The sequence below is a fragment of the Pseudophryne corroboree genome, chromosome 5, assembly GCF_028390025.1.
Source record: "Pseudophryne corroboree isolate aPseCor3 chromosome 5, aPseCor3.hap2, whole genome shotgun sequence".
Classification (NCBI taxonomy): domain Eukaryota; kingdom Metazoa; phylum Chordata; class Amphibia; order Anura; family Myobatrachidae; genus Pseudophryne; species Pseudophryne corroboree.
The window spans coordinates 133,558,565-133,583,549 of NC_086448.1; the positions used below are offsets into that span (position 1 = coordinate 133,558,565).

General features: G+C 46.0%; 1 protein-coding gene across 1 annotated transcript in view; it reads left to right on the forward strand.

Annotated features, from left to right (window-relative positions):
• AHR (aryl hydrocarbon receptor) overlaps positions 1 to 24,985 on the forward strand; it is a 229,663-nt gene that overhangs the window by 156,600 nt on the left and 48,078 nt on the right. The window contains exons 4-5 of the mRNA XM_063921737.1: positions 18,441 to 18,530; positions 23,768 to 23,885. Of these exons, the coding sequence (XP_063777807.1) occupies positions 18,441 to 18,530; positions 23,768 to 23,885 (208 nt within the window). The remainder of the gene's footprint in view (positions 1 to 18,440; positions 18,531 to 23,767; positions 23,886 to 24,985) is intronic.

Genomic DNA, 24,985 nt, shown 5'->3' on the forward strand with positions numbered 1-24,985 from the left:
CAGGGACAGTATTTTATTGACTATAGAGCATTTAAAGGATGCATTTCTATATATGCGAGATGCGCAGAGGGATATTTGCACTCTGGCATCAAGAGTAAATGCGATGTCCATATCTGCAAGAAGATGTTTATGGACACGACAGTGGTCAGGTGATGCAGATTCCAAACGGCACAAAGATGTATTGCCGTATAAAGGGGAGGAGTTATTTGGGGTCGGTCCATCGGACCTGGTGGCCAGGGCAACTGCTGGAAAATCCACCGTTTTTTACCCTAAGTCACATCTCTGCAGAAAAAGACACCGTCTTTTCAGCCTCAGTCCTTTCGTCCCTATAAGAGTCATATCTGCCCAGGGATAGAGGAAAGGGAAGAAGACTGCAGCAGGCAGCCCATTCCCAGGAACAGAAGCCCTCCACCGCTTCTACCAAGTTCTCAGCATGACGCTGGGACCGTACAGGACCCCTGGATCCTACAAGTAGTATCCAAGGGGTACAGATTGGAATGTCGAGAGGTTTCCCCCCTCGCAGGTTCCTGTAGTCTGCTGTACCAATGTCTCCCTCCGACAGGGAGGCAGTATTGAAAACAATTCACAAGCTGTATTCCCAGCAGGTGATAATAAAATTACCCCTCCGACAACAAGGAAAGGGGTATTACTCCACACTATATGGTGGTACTGAAGGCTAGGTGAGACCTATTCTAAATCTGAAAAATTTGAACACTTACAAGGGTTCAAATCCAGATGGAGTCACTCAGAGCAGTGATAGCAAAGAACAAGGGGACTATATGGTGTCCCGGGACATCAGGGATGCTTACCTCCATGTCCCAAAATTTGCCTTTTCTCACCAAGGGTACCTCAGGTTCGTGGTACAGAACTGTCACTATCAGTTTCAAGACGATGCCGTTGGATTGTCCAAGGCACCCCGGGTCCTTACCAAGGTAATGACCGAAAGGAGGATTCGTCTTCAAAGAAAATGGACGACCTCCTGATAAGAACAAGGTCCAGAGAACAGTTGGAGGTCGGAGTAGCACTATCTCAAGTAGTTCTACGACAGCACGGGTGGATTCTAAATATTCCAAAACCGCAGTTGTTCCGACGACACGTCTGCTGGTCCTAGGGATGATTCTGGACACAGTCCAGGAAAAGGTGTTTCTCCCAGAGGAGAAAGCCAGGGAGTTATCCGAGCTAATCGGGATCCTCCTAAAACCAGGAAAAGTGTCAGTGCATCATTGCACAAGAGTCCTGGTAAAAATGGTGGCTTATTACGAAGCGCTTCCATTCGGCAGATTTCACGCAAGAACTCTTCAGTGGGATCTACTGGACAAATGGTCCGGATCGCATCTTCAGATGCATCAGCGGATAACCCTATATCCAAGGACAAGGGTGTCTCTCCTGTGGTGATTACAGAGTGCTCATCTTCTAGAGGGCCGCAGATTCGGCATTCAGGATTGGATGCTCGTGACCACGGAGGCCAGCCTGAGAGGCTGGGGAGCAGTCACACAAGGAGTGTGATCAAGTCTGGAGAATTCTCTCCACATAAATATACTGGAGCTAAGAGCAAATTTATAATGCTCTAAGCTTAGCAAGACCTCTGCTTCAAGGTCAGCCGGTATTGATCCAGTGGGATAACATCACGGCAGTCGCCCACGTAAACAGAAAGGGCGGCACAAGAAGCAGGAGGGCAGTGGCAAAACTGCAAGGATTTTTCGCTAGGCGGAAAATCATGTGATAGCACTGTCAGCAGTGTTCATTCCGGGAGTGGACGACTGGGAAGCAGACTTCCTCAGCAGGCACGACCTCCACCCGGGAGAGTGGGAACTTCATCGGGAAGTTTTCCGCATGATTGTGAACCGTTGGGAAAGACCAAAGGTGGACATGATGGCGTCCCGCCCGAACAAAAAATGGGACAGGTATTGCGCCAGGTCACGAGACCTTCAGGCGATAGCTGTGGACGTCCTGGTAACACCGTGGGTGTAACAGTCGGTGTATGTGTTCCCTCCTCTGCTTCTCATAACCAAGGTATTGAGAATTATAAGACATAGAGGAGTAAGAACTATACTCGTGGCTCCGGATTGGCCAAGAGGGACTTGGTAACCGGAACTTCAAGAGATGCTCACAGAGGACTAATGGCCTCGGGAGCTAAGAAGGGATTTGCTTTCAGCAAGTACCATGTCTGTTCCAAGAAGAACCGTGGCATCGGCCTTTAAGAAAGGACCTGCTCCAGCAGGGACCTTGTCTGTTCCAAGACTTACCGCGACTGCGTTTGACGGCATGGCGGTTTGAACGCCGGATCCTAAGGGAAAAGGCATTCCGGAAGAGGTCATACCTACCCTGGTCAAAGCCAGGAAGGAGGTGACCGCACAACGTTATCGCCACATGTGGTAAAAATATGTTGCGTGGGTGAGGCCAGGAAGGCCCCACGAAAAAATTTCGACTGGGTCGATTTCTGCACTTCCTGCAAACAGGAGTGTCTATGAGCCTCAAATTGGGGTCCATTAAGGTTCAAGTTTCGGCCCTATAGATTTTCTTCCAGAAAGAATTGGCTTCAGTTCCTGAAGTCCAGACGTTTGTCAAGGGAGTATTGCATATACAGCCCTTGTGTGCCTCCAGTGGCACCGTGGGATCTCAACGTAGTGTTGGGATTCCTCAAATCATATTGGTTTGAACCACTCAAATCTGTGGATTTGAAATATCTCACATGGAAAGTGACCATGCTGTTGGCCCTGGCCTCGGCCAGGCGATTGTCAAAATTGGCGGCTTTGTCTTACAAAAGCCCATATTTGATTTTCCATTCGGACAGGGCAGAACTGCGGACTCGTCCCCAGTTTCTTCCTAAGGTGGTGTCAGCGTTTCACCTGAAACAACCTATTGTGGTGCCTGCGGCTACTAGGGACTTGGAGGACTCCAAGTTGCTAGACGTTGTCAAGGCCCTGAAAATATATATATATATATATATAATTCCAGGACGGCTGGAGTCAGAAAGTCTGACTTGCTGTTTATATTGTAGGCACCCAAAAAAGCTGGGTGCTCCTGCTTCTAAGCAGACTATTGCTCGTTGGATTTGTAGTACAATTCAGCTTGCACATTCTGTGGCAGGCCTGCCGCAGCCAAAATCTGTAAATGCCCATTCCACAAGGAAGGTGGGCTCATCTTGGGCGGCTGCCCGAGGGGTCTCGGCTTTACAACTTTGCCGAGCAGCTACTTGGTCAGGGGCAAACACGTTTGCTAAATTCTACAAATTTGATACCCTGGCTGAGGAGGACCTGGCGTTCTCTCATTCGGTGCTGCAGAGTCATCCGCACTCTCCCGCCCGTTTGGGAGCTTTGGTATAATCCCCATGGTCCTGACGGAGTCCCCAGCATCCACTAGGACGTTAGAGAAAATAAGATTTTACTTACCGATAAATCTATTTCTCATAGTCCGTAGTGGATGCTGGGCGCCCATCCCAAGTGCGGATTGTCTGCATTACTTGTACATAGTTATTATTACAAAAAAATCGGGTTATTATTGTTGTGAGCCATCTTTTTTAGAGGCTACTTCATTGTTATCATACTGTTAACTGGGTTCAAATCACAAGTTGTACGGTGTGATTGGTGTGGCTGGTATGAGTCTTACCCGGGATTCAAGATCCTTCCTTATTGTGTACGCTCGTCCGGGCACAGTACCTAACTGAGGCTTGGAGGAGGGTCATAGGGGGAGGAGCCAGTACACACCATGTGATCCTAAAAGCTTGCTTTTGTGCCCTGTCTCCTGCGGAGCCGCTATTCCCCATGGTCCTGACGGAGTCCCCAGCATCCACTACGGACTATGAGAAATAGATTTATCGGTAAGTAAAATCTTATTTTTTTTAATTACATTGTTTCCTCCATACACAGCGTCACATTGTTAATCTTGTACACCTAGTTTTTTTTTTCTTTAATCTGTAAGAGTCCTAAGCATTATTTTGTGCTGTGATTTCCGATGCAAAGGACCCGACAGCTCTCTATTCAATGGTTTGGCCCGTTCCCGACCGTGTCAATCCGACTTTTTTTAAAGTTGGATTGACATTGTCGGAAACTGGGCTAAAACCTGTTGGGTTTGGCTCCGCTTCCGACAATAGACGCGGCTAGGCGTCTGAAGCTGCAGACCCGCATGTATTCCGACAGCGTTCCGACAAGTCGGATTTCCCGACTTGTCTGAAAAACTGAACCCGGATTGAATAGTCGAAACCCCTTCTGACCTATTCCAGTCGGATTCTGCCGTCTTTCCGACAAGACGGCAGTTTCCGACTCTATTTGAATATACCCCCTGGTCATTTAGTGTTGTATCTGATTCTCAAGGAAATGGCCATGAAACAAACCATATCCCATAGACCACTAATAACTACCCCTAAACAAATTGTTTTTATATATTTCAAAGTATCTCCAAACTCATCCTCTCTGATCTGTAACCTTTTATCTGGGCACACTTCTTGCTTCCGCTCCTGATTTCAAGACTTTTGTTTTTCAGGCTGCATCTCCTCTGTGTAATTCACTCCCCCAAACATTCACACGTTCTCTGAAAACTCCACTCATTTGGCAAATTCCAGAACCACAGATTTATCCTCCCTAAGTTATTTTGCAAAGTTACCACCCCCTGTGCAGATTCTCTTCTATACTCAAGCAGCCTGCTGGCCTCCAAACCAGGTCTGCTGTGTGACGTCAGCACCTGCCCTCAATAGGCACTTTATACCATTGCACTTATACAAATAATTCATAAATAGATTCCAATTTATCTGCTTCCACTGTATAATGGAGACAGGTTCACTTATACCCCTTTTACACCGCACAAATAACCCGGTTTTGACCCGGTATATTGCCAGGTCGACACGGGTCGCTTTGCGGTGTGAAAAGGGCCATGGACGAATTCCCGTGTCACCTGACCCAGTAATTCAACCCGGGTTATAAGAAGGGTTATTCCCGGGTAATTACCAGGTCAGGCACAGTGTGAACGGGTTACCCACTTCGATGCAACCCAGTACCCGTTCACTGCATAGGGAGAGGCAGAGATGAGCTCATCTCGAAGCGCTGCCTCCGCACCTGATGCTGGATCCGCCCCTGGATGGCAGTTGCCGGGTCGGGATTGCAGTGTGTACGGTCCAATGCCGGGTCCCACCCAGGAAGGACCCGTTTCCAATTCCCAGGTAGGACCCGGCATTGCGATGTGAAAGTGGTATAACATTTCTGCATACCTGCATAGGAAAAGAAAGCGTCTCTGTGCAGAATTACTTTCTTCCATATGTTTATATGGAAAATGGGAAAATTAAACCACAGTCACAAAAAAAATATAAATCTCCTTTTACCAGCGTCCCGTATTGCCGCTTACTAACATGCACCCTCATCCTGCTTTGGCAGCTGAAAGCTATAGCAGCAGTTCATGATTTATGTCTTAGTTTCTTAGGAACCCACAGGACCTTATCCTTGTCCGCTACATTGTGTAAAAGATCAAATTGGATAGCCAAATGGCCTAATTTTGGCTTTTGTTAATTCCTCTTACTGGAAGTTAATCTGACCGACACGATGTACTGCTGCCAACTCTACATGTTTTGTTTCTTATCAACAAGGCATAGGCCATGCTGATTGTACTTGCAGATAATGCACTTTCCGTGACTTATCACAGAAAGAGCCATTTGGTCTGCTTGTTTGCCAAGAGACACTCCTGTCCAAATCAGATGTTTGTCCTCCTGCTGTTTATCCAGCAAACAATACTTTGTCCTTTTGTAGCTTCACCCAAAACATTGTTTTGACGGGATAAAGAGTACACACCAGCAGTATGAAAGTACACTTAAGGCGCTGGGTTACACATGGCAAAGTTTTACAACTACAGTTTAAAACTTCACTCTTTTGTTAGTTTGGCATTTGTGTGTTATGGTGTATTATTACCTCCGTAATCATTGTTGATTAACAATTTGCTGGCTATTGGCGTGGTAGTGCATCATAGTAAAGCAATGGAATTTGCTGCGCTATATAAGAAACTGTTAATAAATAAATAGGAAATGCATTATGTATTTGTAGAAAGGTACTCATGGCCTTATTTCATGTTTCTGAAATAACTGTTGTTAAAAGAACAGAGCTTGTAAAAGGGGGTCATTAGGCTTTGTACTTCAGTAGGTTCATGCATCAGAAAATATTTTATGTTTAATTGTGCCAAGTATAGGGAATGATGAACATACAGTATCATACACCTATTCAGGCTCATATAGGGGCTGATTCAGAGTCTGGCGCTATGCCGATATTCTCGCAAATGGTCACTGTTTTTCATCCGCCCATATGTCTACAGTAAGGTGCTAATAAGTTGCACAGGGCATGCGTCCATGATGCTAGTATACAAAGTCTTCTTTGCCGAGGAGCCCGGAATGAGATTACACATTTGAAAAAGAAATGCCAAGAAATGCGGGGTGGGGTATGTACCCTGGTGACGTCCCCCCTGATGCACCCGATGGTTGTGTCTAAAGATGTACAGTACCAAGCACTGTGTGAGTGTACGAGTACATTTTCATTTAGAGATAATGTTGGCTGCTTTTGCATGTACATATGAGGGACAGCATTATTTTTGCAATTCAATTTAGATTTGAGGTAGAGTGCACCCCTCCCAACTCGGAATCTGTCCACATATTTTAAATTCGGAACTCCCTGCAGTACCCTGTTGCCGTAAACGCTGTGCAGGACCCTCAGGTACATTTAATCCCACCTGCCACTGGGTTGTAATGGTCAGCATTACTGCCTGAAAGCACTGAGGTCATAGGTTCGATTTCCACCATGGCCCTAACTGTGTGGAGTATGTGTATTCTCCCCGTGCTTGTGTGGGTTAGCTCCAGGTACTCCGGTTTCCTCCCACAATCCTAAAATATACTGTCAGGTTAATTGGCTTTCAACAAAATTGAACCCTAGTGTGTAAGTGTGTGTATGTACATGGGCAGACTAGATGGGCCTAGTGGTTTTTATCTGCCATCAAATTCTATGTTTTTATAGGTCTCTCTGCCTTTTATAATATTACACATGAAATTACAGTCAAGGCTACAAGAGTATATAAAGGGTATATTTGGTTAGAGACAAGAACAATGTCCCACTATTGAATCATAATCTGTAATTCTTGGAATAATAGCCTATAAAGGCCACATAAAATCTTACCAGAAAGTCTTTATGCATTTATCTGGCTAATATTTATGTAAGTTATGTTGGAAACTTAAGACAGGTAATGTGGGGTTACTCTTTGTGGAAGGTTGGATTGTGTATGAGGATCAGGAGACAGATGCCAGGATCCCGACGGCGTGCACAACGAGTCCCCTCATGGGCTTGCTGCACTCGCCACACTACCATATTCCACCTCGGGTTGTGGTGTGGACCACCACCCGAGTGTGAATATGGGACTTTGGTGAATATGGGTATTCTGACCGCCGGCATTTCCCTGGCTGTTGTGATTCCGGCGTCGGTATCCTATATGCCGCTATCCCGACAGCCAGTAAATTAACTTCATCCCGTGTATGATGTACGAGTATATAGTTTTCCATCCACACCCTGACTTGCGCTTTCGATAAACCACTGAAGCAATCCCCATATTGCAGTATAAATTTGGTGAAGCGCAGAAATGAAATACATGCTAGTGGCATAGCGGATGGTTTTTCTGCTGCGGGGTACACTGGGCTCCACAAGGATAGACATTGGGGTGTAGAGTAGGATCTTGATCCGAGGCACCAACAGGCTCAAAGCTTTGACTGTTCCCAGAATGCACAGCGCCGCCTCCTCTATAACCCCGCATCCCTGCTAAGGAGCTCAGTTTTGTAGTTGGTGCTGCAGTAAGCAGGCACATAACAGAGGGGCTGCTCCAGGCAGCCCTAAGAAGAGCTTTTTTTGAAGAAAAAAGTGAAGACTACAAGGGCAGCAGCGGTGTTTACATGTCAGAAGACATTCACTGCTGCAGCTCCAGCTCTCCCCAGCGGCGCTGTGTACTCCCGAGCCCTGGTAGCCGAGTAACTACAGCAGCAGGCTCCGGTTTTCTTCACGGTCAGGCACACACGACGGGGGCTCTCCGGGATCGCGTGGCCACGCTTCGGGAGGTGGTGAGTGGGTCCCGCTTGCGGGACCCGTTCTTTATCGCGATCCGGCGCGGTCAGTGGAAGGCGGGACGCGCACGCTGGCGGTGGACACTGTGGCAGTACAGGCGATCCCACTAGATCACCAGGGCATGGGTGCATGTCAGGTTTTCTCTCTAAACCATTTTCAGTAGCCCACAGTACCCGGTGGTTTTGCAGCAGGGGGATAAGGCATAGACCTGAAGCCCCTCCCCCAGCCTCAGGGCGCCATTTCCCGCAAATGTTCCCGCCCTGGAGCTGCATATCTGTCTCTCCCTCACTCCCTGTCAGTGTCTGGGCGCCATTATCTCTCAGCTTCACTGTTCCTGGGACTGCTTGGGCAAATCCTCCTGTGTAAAGCCGCCTAGTTGTCAGTGCTGTGACTTTACATGACACTTAAGTATTCTACCTGCCTTTTTAGACAGTGCTAGTTAAGAAAGAGTGCATTTAGTCAGGGTTTTCTAGTACAATTACCCTGTGATATACATCCAGTTCTTACTGTGCAGTGTTATATCTATTGACTATATAGCTATATATATAAGCTAGTCCAGTGCAGTATTATTTTTAGTAATAACCTCTGCATTGTACAAACTGTGACTATCTGTGTGTGCATTAGCTAGCTGAGTGGTGTCCATTTCGTGTCTTTCACTCAACTTGCTATCCCTATATTCTATAATCTGAGGGGGCTTGGAGCGTCAGGTTTTATATTGATATAGGATTTTCACAAAGATATACTTTAATACTTATTTTTCTCTGTGATTTAGTCACCATATCTCTCCTTTATCTCTGCTAGTACTGACTACACTGCGCAGGGGTTTGGGTAAGAGGTATTGTGCTGCTGCCAATTGTACTGTGTTACCTGATACTGCAAGTTATATCATGTCTGCTTCTGAGGGTAACGGTTCTGGGGCTGAACACACTGCCGGTGTTGCTAAAGCCACAGATCCCTATGAGGAAAATATAGCAGCTGTGGGCTCTGGTTCTGGGGGCTGCTTGCCCCCCAGTGGGACTGTGGCAACGGAGGTACATAATGACCCACCGTGGGCCGCTTTTTCCACGCTTCAACATACGCTAGTAAATAAACTAACACCCCCTATGGGACCCCCTATGCCGGTGCAACAGCATGTGGTCCCTGCAGCTAACCTGCCGTGGGCGGACGATTTATCTGCTCAATTGAAGAAGTTGAACCAGTCCCTGACTACTAAAAAGTCTGACCATCGCTCGCCTAAGCCCAAGGGGTCCTCTAAGCGAGCTCTTGTCTCCTCACAATCCTCTGCTGTCACTGACACCTCGTCTGATGAAGACGGCACTTACACTGACCCCACAGGTTCTGACTCAGATACTGCTGATGGGGAGGGTAGTTCACATGTGGATGTTCCTGATCTTTTGGAGGCTATTAAGTTAATTTTACAGTTTACGGATGATCCCAAGCCATCCGTCCCTCCTAAGAAACCAGAAAGGTTCAAGCGTCAGAAGGTGGTTAAACAAGTTTTACCTCACTCTGACCACCTAGTGGATATACGTCAGGAACCCTGGGAAAACCCGGGTACGAAGTTTGTGCCTCAAAAGAAGATGCTGGCTCGCTATCCCCTCGCACCAGAGCTGTCTAAGAATTGGGAAACGCCTCCTCCAGTAGACTCGCATGTGGCTAGGATGGTGGTTTCCTCAGCTCTACCTGTCACTACCGTCACGTCTCTAAAAGAGCCTACGGATAAACGTGTGGAGGGTTGTCTGAAAGCGATTTACACCCTCTCGGGTGCTGCACAAAGGCCCACTATTGCAGCATCATGGGCTGCAGAGGCTATTGAAGCATGGGCCTTGGAGTTGGAAGCTGAAATCTCTTCTGACCATGCTAGACAATGCTTGTCATATATTGTCACAGCTTCTCGCTATATTAATGAGGCGGCTTCTGATGCCGGTATTCTAGCAGCCAAGGCCTCTACTACGTCAGTCCTGGCTCGCCGGATGTTGTGGCTGAGATCCTGGTCTGTGGATCTGGACTCTAGAAAACCTCTGGAGGTACTCCCTTTCAATGGAGATATTCTCTTTGGGGAGGACTTAAATAAGATAGTGGCTGACTTGGCTACTGCCAAAAGTGCCTGTCTGCCAAGTACCGCTCCTTCTGTGTCGAAGGCAAAAGGTACTTCCTTTCGCCCCTTTCGTCCTTCAGGTAAAGCAAAAGGTCAGGCGTACAACAAGCAGGCCCGCACTTCCAAACCTGGTAAGCCGAAACCCAAAAGAGCCTGTGCGGCCCGTCAGCCAGCTTCCAGGAGCGATAAGCCTGCCGCATGACGGGGCGGGCCTCCCCCTGGGGGATCCCAGGGTGGGGGGCCGGCTTCTAGGGTATACCCAGGAATGGTTGAAGACCACTTTAGATGCCTGGGTACGGGAAGTCGTCACTCGGGGTTACACCATAGCCTTCAAAAACCGACCCCCTCATCGATTTTGCCGGACAGACGTCCCGTTGGACCAGACAAAGGCAAACACTCTACATTCTGTGGTACAGACCCTCCTTGCGCAGAGGGGCCGGGGGTACTATTCTCCGCTGTTTCTAGTCCCGAAACCGAATGGGTCCTCCCGGCCCATTCTCAACCTCAAGGCATTGAACAGGTGTTTGAAGGTTTCAAAGTTCCGTTTGGAAACCCTTCGCTCTATAGTTCTGGCCTTGGAACCTGGGGACTACATGGTCTCCCTGGATATACAGGATGCTTACCTGCATGTTCCTATAGCAGCGTCACATCAGCAATACCTGAGGTTTGCAATTGGCAACCTCCATTACCAGTTTCGGCGTTACCTTATGGCTTAACAACGGCTCCGCGAGTCTTCACCAAAGTCATGGCGGTGATGACGGTGGTACTCCGCCGTCAAGGGGTCAGGATACTGCCGTATCTGGATGACTTGTTAATCCTGGCAAATTCCCCAGAACTTCTCCTACGTCATCTAGATATGACTGTCCTGTTTCTACAAGCCCACGGGTGGCTCATCAACTGGAAGAAATCCTCCCTGGTCCCTGCTCAGAGCATGGTGCATCTGGGATCGCTATTGGACACCCACAACCAGAGGTTGTTCTTGTGTCAGGAGAAAGTCCTGAAGCTTCAGGACAGGATTCGTTGCTTCCTTTCTTGTCCGCAAGTGTCGATACATTCGGCGATGCAGGTGCTGGGCCTCATGGTGTCAGCAGTCGACATGGTGGAGTATGCTCAATTCCATTCTCGCCCCCTCCAGAAACTGATTCTAGCCAAGTGGAACGGCCTGCCTCACCAGATCAGGTCTCACATGATCTCATTGACTCCGGAAGGTCCGTCTGTCGCTGCTCTGGTGGCTCCAGGACCAACAATTGTGCAGGGGCCGTCCCTTCTGGATATCCGACTGGGTCCTGTTGACGACAGATGGCAGTCTAAGAGGTTGGGGCGCGGTGCTGGAGCAACACTCCCTTCAGGGTCAGTGGACCAAGGAGGAGTCCCTCCTCTCGATCAACATTCTGGAATTGCGGGCGGTCTTCAATGTATTGAACCTAGCCCAGCATTTAATTCAGAACCGTCCTGTTCAAGTGCAGTCGGACAACGCCACCACAGTGGCTTACATAAATCATCAAGGCGGCACCCGAAGCCGTCTGGTAATGAAGGAAGTTTCACGGATTCTACATTGGGCGGAACGCCATCTACCAGCCATATCGTCAATCTTCATTCCGGGAGTCCTGAATTGGGAAGTGGACTTTCTCAGTTGTCAGGACGTACATGCCGGCGAGTGGGGCCTCCATCCAGAAGTGTTTCAACACATAGTGGAAAGGTGGGGCCTTCCAGACGTAGATCTGATGGCGTCTCGACACAATCGCAAGGTTCCGGTCTTCGGAGCAAGGACAAGGGATCCTCAAGCAGCATTCTTGGATGCGCTGGCGGTGCCGTGAAGGTTTCGGCTGCCGTACGTGTTCCCTCCGGTGTCACTCCTGCCCAGGGTAATTCGGAAGTTCAAGCAAGAAAGAGGAATTCTGCTTCTCATAGCTCCGGCGTGGCCCAGACGGCACTGATTCTCAGACCTGCAGGGTCTATCGTCAGAGCGTCCAATTCTACTTCCACAACGCCCAGACATCCTCGTTCAGGGCTCCTGTGTCTACCAGGACCTAGCCCGGCTGTCTTTGACGGCGTGGCTCTTGAAGCTACCATCTTGAGGGCTAAAGGGTTTTCTGAGGTGGTCATTCAAACTATGTTGCGGGCTCGGAAACCGGCTTCTGCTCGGATTTACTATAGGGTCTGGCATTCTTACTTTGTTTGGTGCGCATCTAACAATTATGACGCTTCCAAGTTTAGTACGGCTAAGTTGTTGGCTTTTTTTCAGCAGGGCCTGGACTTAGGCCTGCGTCTGGCCTCCCTCAAGGTTCATATTTCTGCCTTGTCGGTGTGGTTTCAGAAAAAAATTGCGACCTTATCTGATGTGCATACCTTTACTCAGGGTGTGTTGCGTATCCAACCTCCCTATGTCCCGCCTGTGGCTCCTTGGGACTTGTCGGTGGTTTTGGAGGCGTTACAAGAGTCTCCGTTTGAACCTCTTGGTTCAGCTGATCTTAAGTGGCTTTCCCTTAAGGTGGTGTTTCTGCTGGCTATTGCCTCAGCTAGAAGAGTGTCGGATTTGGGTGCCTTGTCCTGTAGTTCCCCATATCTGATATTTCACCGTGACCGGGCGGTTCTTAGGACTCGTCCCGGATATTTACCTAAGGTGGTTTCCTCATTCCACCTTAACCAGGAGATTGTGGTTCCGGCACTTGTTTCTCCTGAACTGTCTCCCAAAGAGAGGTCTTTGGATGTGGTACCGTATCTATGTGAAGAGAACTGCTTCTATTAGGAAATCTGATTCTCTCTTTGTACTGTTTGGATTTCACAAACGGGGCTGGCCTGCTCACAAGCAAACTTTGGCCAGATGGATTAGAATGATGATTGCACATGCTTATGTGAGGGCTGGTCTGTCGGCTCCTGCTCACATTACGGCCTATTCTACTCGGTCTGTTGGACCTTCTTGGGCGGCCCGCCGTGGTGCGACCCTTGAACCATTGTGCAAGGCGGCTATGTGTTACTCAGGGAACATGTTCATATGGTTCTATGCCTTCGATACTGCCGCTTCCCAGGATGCTTCCTTTGGACGCCGGGTTCTTGTGCCCGCTACAGTGCGTCCCCTCCCATAAGGAACTGCTTTAGGTCATCCCCAGTGTCTAACCTTGTGGAGCCCAGTGTACCCTGCAGCAGAAAACGAGATTTGTGGTAAGAACTTACCTTTGTTAAATCTCATTCTGCGAGGTACACTGGGCTCCACAAGGCGCCCACCCTGACGCACTTAGCTTCTTTGGGTTGGTATGGCATTAGCCACTGACACTTCTCTTGTCGTGAGAGTGTGGTGTATGTGGCTACTAACCATTGTTGTCTCTTTTCCTGCTACTGCATTGGGCTGGTTAACTAAAAATTGAGCTCCTGTGCAGGGAGGCGGGGTTATAGAGGAGGCGGCGCTGTGCATTCTGGGAACAGTCAAAGCTTTGAGCCTGTTGGTGCCTCGGATCAAGATCCTACTCTACACCCCAATGTCTATCCTTGTGGAGCCCAGTGTATTTCGCAGAAAGAGATTTAACAAAGGTAAGTTCTTACCATAAATCTCGTTTTTTTAAATGTTTAGTTACACTTATGGGCATTATTTATTATACACAAATATACTTACTTCACTATCGTTTTACAGTTATTAACATGATTGTGGAGTTAAAAGACACCCCATTCCCAGTAAACCGAAAATTGATAATCATATAAGAGAGGGAATGCTTGTAGTTTTCAATCAATTGATAAATTGAGGGCCTGCACATAAACTCAGGCTGATTAAGGCCAAAACATGAAAGCCTTGTTCAAATGCTGATAGCTGTGCAGTACAGCACTGCATACACCTGAACATTTCCTGTAAATAAAACCTATCTGTGGTCACCAGGGGCGTAGGGAGGGCGGTTCCAGTGGAGCGCAAGCTCCAGGCGCCGGAAACTTCAGAGGGCGCCTGGCAGCGGCACCGGCTCCCGCCTGCCAGATTTCCTCCTTAGAGCCGGGAGATGCAGCACTTCTACTGTACTCCTATCCTCCTATCTTATATCCTACTGTATATACAGAGGACACTACGTGTGTAAGGGGGCGTTACGTGTAAGCGTCACTGGTACAGCGAGCGTTACGTGTGTAAGCGTTACTGCTACAGAGGTCGTTACGTGTAAGCGTCACTGGTACAGGGGGCATTACGTGTGTAAGCGTCACTGGTACAGGGGGCTTCATGTGTAAGCGTCACTGGTACAGGGGGTGTTACATTTGTTAGAGTCACTAATACAGGGGGCGTTACGTGTGTAAGCATCACTACTAAAGAGTGCTTTTCATTTCCCCTCTGTGGAGGCTATTGTGTTTTTTTCCCCCGTGGGGTTCAATGCTTTCTTCCCTGTCGGGAACTATAACTATGTATTGTATTTGTGTGTATATAGGGGGGGACGCCGTGACGTGACCTTGCTCCGGGAGCCATGGCTAAACGCTACACCTCTGGTGGTCACCATTCAGAACATTGTATATCAATACAGATAGAATAACTGCTCAAGAAAAAGAAAGAGTTCTGTTATTTCTCTTTGTTTTTCTTTTTTTAATCTCATTGTCCACTCTGCAGTCATGTTTGCTGCTGTTTATTTGTGTGATAATTCGATATGGCCTTAGATCACCCCTGAAAATCGCCCCCCACACCCATCTGTAAACATTTCTATGTTTTACCTTATGCACATTGCACTTTCACACAGGAATTACACGTGCACATTTATTCTCATTAGTGCAGCAAATTTGCTGAGGAATCATGTATTTATTGAAACCTGAATGTAAATGTAGTGAAACTCCTCATGGGTGACACAACAAACATAATATGTTGCAACAAACTATGATTTCCAAACACTGCATGTAACAATACAGATTGTGTACATTTTTCACATTTTTTCGTAATTATTTATTTTTTTTCTTGTGGAAAATATAACCACTGAACATAGGTGGATTCTGTTTTAAGGGCACTCTGTAATATTCATGTGTGCCCATAATTTATCAGCCACACCCCCTAAATTTGTTTGCATGGCTGGCAGGTTTTATTTTTGATTGGTTATCAGCATTTAGCACTTTCAGCTTGTTATGACTGCCAGAATTGTTAGTGGTGTTTAAACTGCGATTAGACTTGCAACACTGTGTATGGAAGCACATCTCCTGGCTATAATCAGGATGCTGGTTTGTAGCCATTTGTTAGGCACAGACTGGATACAACGTGCTGGTTGCAGCATGCTGTACTATTTAATATAATAACGTATGTATCCTTATGCCCCTGTCCCAGTGACCTGTAGGCAGCCGCATGAGGACTACTGGATCTTTGAGGAGTGCAGTGATGTGGGGACTCTCAGACCTGTGGTGAAGGGATCAGTACTAAATCCCGCTGGACAGGATCCCGGCGGTCGAAATTCGACGCCGGAATCCCGACAGGGATGGCGAGCGGAACGCAGCCCCTTGCGGGCTCGCCACGCTGCGGACACTATTATATTCTCCCTTCTCCCTCTATGGGTGTCGTGGACACCCACGGAGGGAGAATATGTTGGGATTGTGCCGGTCGGGATTCCGGCGTCGGTATTTCGACCGCCGGGATTCCATCCGGCGGGATCTTGACCGCCTCCCGTGGTGACACGCTGAAACCAGAGTGTAATATATTTGGTCTTGCTGCCCTAGGGGGTGTCCTGTATCTCCCTGCTGTTAAGAAGGGTCCTTTGCGTTTCCTTAAGAAAAAATATGGAGGGGGTCCCTATGTAAACCAGGTAGCCCCTAAAGAAGCCCATTCAATTTTAATGAGAGGGGAGTCTCTCCCATTATTTTAAGATGTGATTGATCCCACAATCTTTAATAGTGAGAATAAAAGGAAGGACCCCAATCGGGGTCAAAGGTTGGGAGAGTCCCCACATAAAATAGCCTTCAGCAGCCATATAAGGAGAGATCGCTGCAGGAAGCCAGCGTAAATGAAGTTATGAAGCTCTAAGTGCAAAGTGAGATAGGATTGGGGCCGCAGAAGAGGCCCGAATCACCAGGGGGGCAGTGAAGGCTGAGTTAGACTCTGGGGTATATTTACTAAAAGTCAATTTGGGTCAGTGTTTGGTCGATTTTTGATCAGTTCAGGGTCTAAATAACACATTTTTTAAAAAGATTTTTGACATCGTTTTTAAAAGAAATGTCAAAAATTATCTGTCAGTAATGTGGAAATTAGACCCTGAAATACAAAATCATCCAAGCATCGACCCAGGTCGACTTTTAGTGAATATTCCCCTAAATCCCACATTTACTAACAGATGATTTTTGATAAACATTTTTTTAAGAGCATTTCAAAAATCATCTGTTAATAAATGTGTGATTTAGACCCTGAAACACAAAATCGATCGAAATAGACCCAAATTGACTTTTTGCAAATATACCCCTCTGTGTGTACTTGTAAACTAAACCCCTGTGCGAAGGGTATCCAATGTACTGTACACACTGTGAATGAAGAGTCTGTGAAAGTGCAAGAGACTGAGGCTGTATAATGCTGACCCTAGGAGGAGAGAGTATGTGTGAGGCTGGACCTGTGACTTGAGGGAGGGGAGAGAGGCAAACCTATGAGGAGAGTGTGCCGATCTACCATGTAAGGAAGGAGGACTGCTGGGAAAGGAGTTTGTTCACTGGGCATAAGATTGATATAACATATCTTTAATCATGACCACACTGGAATTACACAGGTTCTGTGACTGATTATGAGTTTATGACCAGGTGAAATGCAGAATTGAAGTCAGTCAGCCACAGAACCTGTGTAATTCATACGTGTCTCTGATTAAATGGATATTATAACATCCCTAGCTAGGCACCCCTTTACTAGTAAAGACTGCTGAGAGGAAAATATCTGATTGATCATGAGAATGAATTGAAATGTATATTTTAAAACTGTATTTATTTGACCTTAAGGTTATGCACAGGTTGAAGAAGGAGCTGTGTGTGTGTGTGTGTGTGTGTGTGTGTGTGTGTGTGTGTGTGTGTGTGTGTATGTGTGTATATATATATATATATATATATATATATATATATATAATATATATATGTGTGTGTGGAAAAAAAATGTGAAATTTTTTTGTTACCACGTATAACCCTGTATGAGCTGGAGTGGTTATGGGAGATGTGTATTTTATTATTTGCATTTTGTAACCCAGTAATGAGCTTGAGTCCAGTATATAAAGAGAATTTATTTTTAGATGGTCTGACACCCAATATACTGTATTATCTAGCATTTCATCCTCATTATATTACATTACCTGTGTCCATACCTGTAAAAGACTTATTGTAAAACTATTATTATTATTATTATTATTGTTGTAAAACTACATATGTGGGAGCATATATGTAGATTTCAGAGTTGATTTGTTGACAGTTCTTAGTAATTAACTAACGAGTAATAAGTGTGTATATCCCTGCCAACACTAAGCCCTCCTCACACCTATCACTTTCCCTCTGTCCTCCCTCCTCCTCCTCTCTTCCAGTTCTATTCCCCACCTCCTCTAGCCTGTGTGCTCTCACTAGCAGAAGCCCGCCCCCACCATGCACTGTCCTGTCTCTCAGATAGTTGACTCTGAACCTTTCTGTCCAGTCTCCAATGGCACTAGGACATTGAGTGCTACTGTTAATGGTTACTCCGTTGTGTAATTATCTCACTTTCTGCTTGTTTTTTTTTTCCCTATACTGTTTGCACCTTTTTATATTGTATTGTTGATACCATTGCAATTTCCCCATGTAAAAGCCAGTGTAATGGTGTGTACACACTGTGAGATCCTTGCTATGCCCGATATTCACTTTGCGATTTCCCCTGAACTCCCCGGAGCCCAGCACCACCGATTTTGACTAACTTTTCTAGAGATATGGACTATATGTGCTTACGATTTTGGCTTATGTGAGATTTTGGCTTATGTGAGATGTCATTGACATGTGAGATGAACTAGATAGTACACCGATCTAGCAAGGATTGACTTGCCTGCACAGTCTATCTTTTCTTGTGATACCGACCTGGCGGGACCGCGCATCGGGATCGCAAGTGGCATAACACCTTGCGATTTGCACTAACTTTTCTTGCGATTTTGACTATATAGTCAAAATCGAAAGAAATCTCACCGTGTGTACACACTATTACACAGACATACCGACACACAAACGAAGTATCCACATATTTATCTTGTTCATTGAACACTAACTTGAAAACCATGATTCAGTTTTGATATACATATGTTAAAATCAGTCATTCCTTTATTGTATGTTTTCATCTGTTGCAGGCACTCAATGGATTTGTTTTGGTGGTTGCTGCTGATGGCCTTGTGTTCTTTGCTTCATCCACCATTCAGGACTATCTGGGGTTTCAGCAGGTATGCATTATTTCCGATTATGCAACGTTTCTATTTATACTAGAGGAAATTAATGTGTCTATGTACTATTGTCATGATTAATTATCATTTTGTTAATGAAGACAGACTTTCTGCAACTCTTATCACAGCTGTTAGAAATTACCAGATTCTGCAAACATCTACAGTATGGGGTTGATTACATTATATAACATCAGCTAGAAACCAGTCAGGCTGGGAAAGGGTTTTCATTATAGAAAAAGTAGTTTTGCTGTGACCATTACAGTTTGCACTGCCCTGTGCCCACACTTGGACTGGCAGTGTTAAAGAATGATTGATTGGTACCCTGTATTCCTGGTGCAGCAATGTCCAAGCTTTGTAAAAGTTGCGTGTGAAGTTCTAATTAAGTATTATGACTTTGATTGCTTTGGTATTTCCTTAGTATTAGCTGGCACAGATGATGCTTTCACGAGCCAAGTAAAACAGATTTATTTTTTTTCCAGTTTTGTTTCTATTCTATTAGACGGCGTCAGTAGAACAACTGGGATTGAAATATTATACTGTATGCAAAATAATGAGTCCAGTTGCAGATCCCAGCTCAATCGTTTTAAAGCAAAAATCTGAGTCCGTTGCTTAGACTACTGAGCAGTAATCAAAATAAAAGTTATTGCTTGGGAAATATCTATCATTAAACCCTGTTTGCCTTTTTAGTATTTTAAAAAAAAAACCTGTTCTTTCTTATCAAGTAAAATGGAAAAATAAATAAATATATATATATATATATATATATATATATACATACACACACACACACACACGTACTTGAAATGTAATATTTTAAATAAAACTCATCATTTGAATTTGTGCTGTGAAAACAATTATTGGTGTAAAAAACAAGCGCCAGGATGTAAATTACTTTCCGTTGTAACAGCACTTCTTAACGTAAGCATGCATTCAGGATATTGCATAAACCCCTACAAGCAAAGCCAGCTTTATCTGTCCGTGTTGCTTAGCCATATTTTATTTCACGTCCAGTCTCAAACTAGAACACCTTTTTGGGGTGGGTGGGAGAGGGGCGATCGACACAGTATTGAGTCTAACCGTCATATTGTACTGTTTTTACCGATGCATTTCCTCTTTACTGACATTGTATATGTTGGCCCCACTCCAGGATAATGAAAAGGGCGAGGATTAGTGTCCATAGTAGCAAAACTACACAGGACCTGGCCTTGGTGAGCTTTTCAGCAGCCAGGCCCAAAAGCAACTGTTACCCCAGCCTTACAGCCGTGTCCTTTCTTAATTCAAATCAAACAAATAAATGACACAAAAAGAAGAAGCCATTTGCTTTCCTATCCCATGTTTACGTTTGCTGGAAGTGCAGACAGTGACTTATAATAACTGCTGCTTGGAGATTGTAGAAATTATCTCTTTGAAAGACATTCCAAACTGTTCATCAAACAGAAATCAAAATATTTCCTAATCTAGGCTTTTAACTGGATTAATAAAATGAGTCTAATTGTTACCATGAACTGCTATTCCTGTTTTACATTGATGTTTTGAGTTTGAGCTAAGCCGAGACCTGGCTGCTTCCAATAAAGTTTTATATACAAATATTAGTACACTGTAAATCAGGCTTGTCCAACCCGCGGCCCGCGGGCCGCATGCGGCCCAAGTCGGCTAGTAATGCGGCCCAGGAGCAGCGCTGCAGCAGAGGTTTTTTTTTTTTTCCCGAGTACGGACACCACATGTGAGGCTGAGCCGGCCCCAGCAGGCTGTCAGCACATCCTGATTGGATTGCTGCTGCTGGGACCAGCACCAGCTCACGCCCTCTCCGCTGTCAGTCACAATGTAGCCCTCCTCCGCTGCATAGCGGCACACGTGACTGAGCAGCGCGAGAGTAGAGGAGCCCAGCGGAGAAGTTGGTTGTACAAGAACACGTGGAGCGGCGGACGGAGACGGAGGCAGCGCTGCAGGAGCGGTAAGTATGTGTCTGTGCGTGTGTGTGTTTTTTTTTTACAGCTACAAGGGGCACAGTACAAGGGCGCAGCTACAAGGGGCACAGTACAAGGGGGCAGCTACAGGGCCACAACTACAAGGGGGCAGCTACAAGGGGCACAGTACAAGGGGGCAGCTACAGGGCCACAACTACAAGGGGCACAGTACAAGGGGGCAGCTACAAGGGGCACAGTACAAGGGGGCAGCTACAGGGCCACAACTACAAGGGGCACAACTACAAGGGGCACAGTACGAGGGGCATAGCTACAGGGGCACAACTACAAGGGGCGCAGCTATAGTGGCACAGCTACAAGGGGCGCAGCTACAGGGGCACAACTACAAGAGATGCAGCTACAGGGGCACAGCTACAAGGGGCACAGTACAAGGGGCGCAGCTACAGGGGCACAACTACAAGGGGCACAGTACAAGGGGGCAGCTACAGGGCCACAACTACAAGGGGCACAGTACAAGGGGGCAGCTACAAGGGGCACAGTACAAGGGGGCAGCTACAGGGCCACAACTACAAGGGGCACAGTACAAGGGGCACAGCTACAGGGGCACAATTACAAGGGGCGCAGCTACAGGGGCACAACTACAAGGGACGCAGCTACAGGGGCACAGCTACAAGGGGCACAGTACAAGGGGCGCAGATACAGGGGCACAACTACAAGGGGCACAGTACAAGGGGGCAGCTACAAGGGGCACAGTACAAGGGGGCAGCTACAGGGGCACAACTACAAGGGGCGCAGCTACAGGGGCACAACTACAAGGGGCGCAGCTACAGGGGCACAGCTACAGGGGCACAGTACAAGGTGGCAGCTACAAGGGGCACAGTACAAGGGGGCAGCTACAGGGGCACAACTACAAGGGGCACAGTACAAGGGGCGCAGCTACAGGGGCACAACTACAAGGGGCGCAGCTATAGTGGCACAGCTACAAGGGGGCAGCTACAGGGGCACAACTACAAGGGGGCAGCTACAAGGGGCACAGTACAAGGGGGCAGCTACAGGGGCACAACTACAAGGGACGCAGCTACAGGGGCACAGCTACAAGGGGCACAGTACAAGGGGGCAGCTACAGGGGCACAACTACAAGGGGCGCAGCTACAGGGGCACAACTACAAGGGGCGCAGCTACAGGGGCACAGCTACAGGGGCACAGTACAAGGTGGCAGCTACAAGGGGCACAGTACAAGGGCGCAGCTACAGGGGCACAACTACAAGGGGCACAGCTACAGGGGCACAACTACAAGGGGCGCAGCTATAGTGGCACAGCTACAAGGGGGCAGCTACAGGGGCACAACTACAAGGGGCGCAGCTATAGTGGCACAGCTACAAGGGGCGCAGCTACAAGGGCACAACTACAAGGGACGCAGCTACAGGGGCACAGCTACAAGTAAGTTTAATATGTTAACTGTGTTTTCTATGGTTTTTTTGGACGATCAGGTATCGTTACTGTTATTTTATTTTATGTGCGGCCCAAACCAAATTTTCATCTTCTAATGTGGCCCAGGGAAGGTGAAAGGTTGGACACCCCTGCTGTAAATAAAGCACCAAATAAAAAGGTCATATTGAATTCACATCTCGCAGTACACTACAGTGCTTTGTTGAACATGTTTGTTCTGCGCTGTGCAGTTGCTCGGAACAGTCTATCCTTTTTTTTTTCTAAATAAATATCTAAAGTCTATCCTCATAAATGCTCAGTATTAGTATTCTGCTACTCTTTACAGCTAGCTAGCCCTGTCCCATGCTATACTATCTTTATTTACATAATATTCAGATATTTGCATTTGTCCCTCAAGTCCAAAGCACAGAGCTGATATTTTTCTGTTGTGGGTCCAAAGTTCTTTGACTTGTGTTGGCCATACAATACACAATTACAGGAGACAATCTGACCAATCGAGTAACAGGCTGAGCGATGGTAAGGATTTTGTGTGCCTCCAGACACTGAACGATGTATGGGCACAATGTACAGTATAGTACACAGAATGAAACCAACAGGACGACAGTCCGGACAATCAAACGTTTGAAAATCAAATCAAATGATCACAACCATTTTCTGCTGTTTTCACTGTTGAATTCGTTTTACTCATGTACATATACTGTACAGTGAACATTCAGAACTGTAGTCCATTGACCGCATTATCTTTCATTGTTTGGCCGACTTTGGAAGCCATGAATGTGTATACCTTTCAGATTTTATTTTTCTTATCAATCATGTCACAATATAACATAAGAAAATCCTCCTTTGAATGCAAACACTGGCCTTACAGTTCATTTGAAATATTTGAGGAATGTATTTATCTTAACTATAATGTATGCTAATATGTAATTACTACAGTTTGCCATAAATTACCATTAAATCAATATTCAAAATATTTGAATATGCTCTTTGTAAACACCCAGTCTTTAAATTACAATGATGGATTTTTTTACGAACCAATTTGAAAAGGGCTATGCTACAGTATGTCTAAACTAAGCCAGGATTATTGCAGGTTGAAGGAATATTCATCAAGCATCATACTGTTTCCGTAAAGGGCCCTACACACTAATAGATTTTACTAAACGATGTGAATGTTCTCGTTCATTAATGAACGAGAACTCATTCATTAATGAACGAGAACTCATTCATATCTTTTAGAGTGTAGGCAACGATGCGCGGCCCGCGCTCATTCATCGTTGGTGCCCCGTCGCTTATACATGCAGGCCAATATGGACGAGATTGTCCATATTAGCGTGCGCTGCTATGGAGCCGAGTGATGGGGGGAGTGAAGAAACTTCACTCACCCCCCCTTCCGTGGGGTCGCCTGTCGTCCGTATCCACCGTCGGGCAGCTCAGCGGCATATCGCCGAATGTGTAGGGCTCATAAGAACCTGAAGAATAACAGACTGTACTAACAGGTTCCAAGTACATTTTTGGAGGAAGTCGTTTCAAGGGTTTTGATAACCTCTTTGCCCATAAGTGTTGATTCTGGCCACAAATGTAGCTGTCTCCACTGTTATGTAGGCAACTGTCTAAAACTGTTTAAAAGATAAATTAAATAAATGTATATTATTACTTTGTAAGCTCGCGAGCAGGGCCTTCCTACCTCTGTCTGTCTGTCTGTCTTTACCCAGTTTTGTTCTATAATTGTTGTTCTAATTGTAAAGCACAACGGAATATGCTGCGCTATATAAGAAACTGCTAATAAATAAATAAAATACATAGTATGTCACTGGACTAACAACATTTTATTTTTTTGTTTTTGTTTGAACCTTCCAATACCAGTCTGATATCATTCACCAAAGTGTTTTTGAGCTGATTCATACAGAAGATCGGCCTGAATTTCAGAGTCAGCTACACTGGGCTCTGGACCCTGCTCAACCAGACGCTCAGAGGTCTCCAGGTACTGTAGTCACTTAACATTTTGACTGGTTGTCTTGTATTGTGTTTTTACTGCGGTGTGTTGTGTTTTATCCCCACCTGCAAGTGGAGATAAAACAATAATCCAGCAAATCCTGAGAATCTTTATAGCTGTTGGCTAAACCATCAACATCATTAGACAAACTACGGCAATCGCTTTGAGTGCCAACAATTTGGGTGGCATCTAAACACTGAATGAGTGTATTCTTGTCGATCCTTTTAGTGATTATATATAGCAAGCGGGTGGCGGTACTCAATAATACCAGTGAAAACAGCAAAATATTGAGATCAACATTTTGAGACTTTATTCTCGTCGTCAGGATACTTTAGATATAGATATATATGTGTGTCATATACAAAGGATGGGACAAGAAAAGGTTGGTACAATAAGTCAGTGTCAACGTTCATCATGTAGACCGTGATGTCGACATATTACCCCTGGTGGCCCAGCGGTGACCTTCTCCTGGCAACATTGTTATTATCAACCGTTTTACTTAACCCCCCCAAAAAAGAAATTTGTTCTTATTCCATTAGAAATGACAGAAACTTCACAGTGTTTGTATCTGTGTACTAGCTGTATTGTAAAGACTGAAAGGTGGGTAATTATACACAGCCACTCCCTTCATTTAATCTCTTAATTATTTAATTGGCTGTTTGCACAGAATGAGCTCATGGGCAGTTAAAATATAGTTCTGTGTTTACTGTGTTCTTATGCTTTCAGCCTGTATCTTATGTCTTTCATTGTGAATGATTATGAAAGAATAAAAGCTAGTTAGTCTTGAGTTAAAGCATATCTGTCATGCAGTTTGGAAGAATCAAATGTTATTGCCTGAATAAAAGCCTAATTGCAGTGTGCGCTTATGTACCATACCGCCCAGCAATCAGACACGTACAATCGGGGCATATTATGTCACACACTTACTGCTGGTGAGAAAAATAAGCTAGAACCCTGTTCCCCTTTCTCAGTGGCAAAAACTGTCTTGCGCCTTATCTAAACTGGTTTGTATGGCAGACGCTCCTGTGACTGATCTTGTGACCATTTAGAGCCAATGTGCTGAAAGTATGATGTCAGGAACATATCTC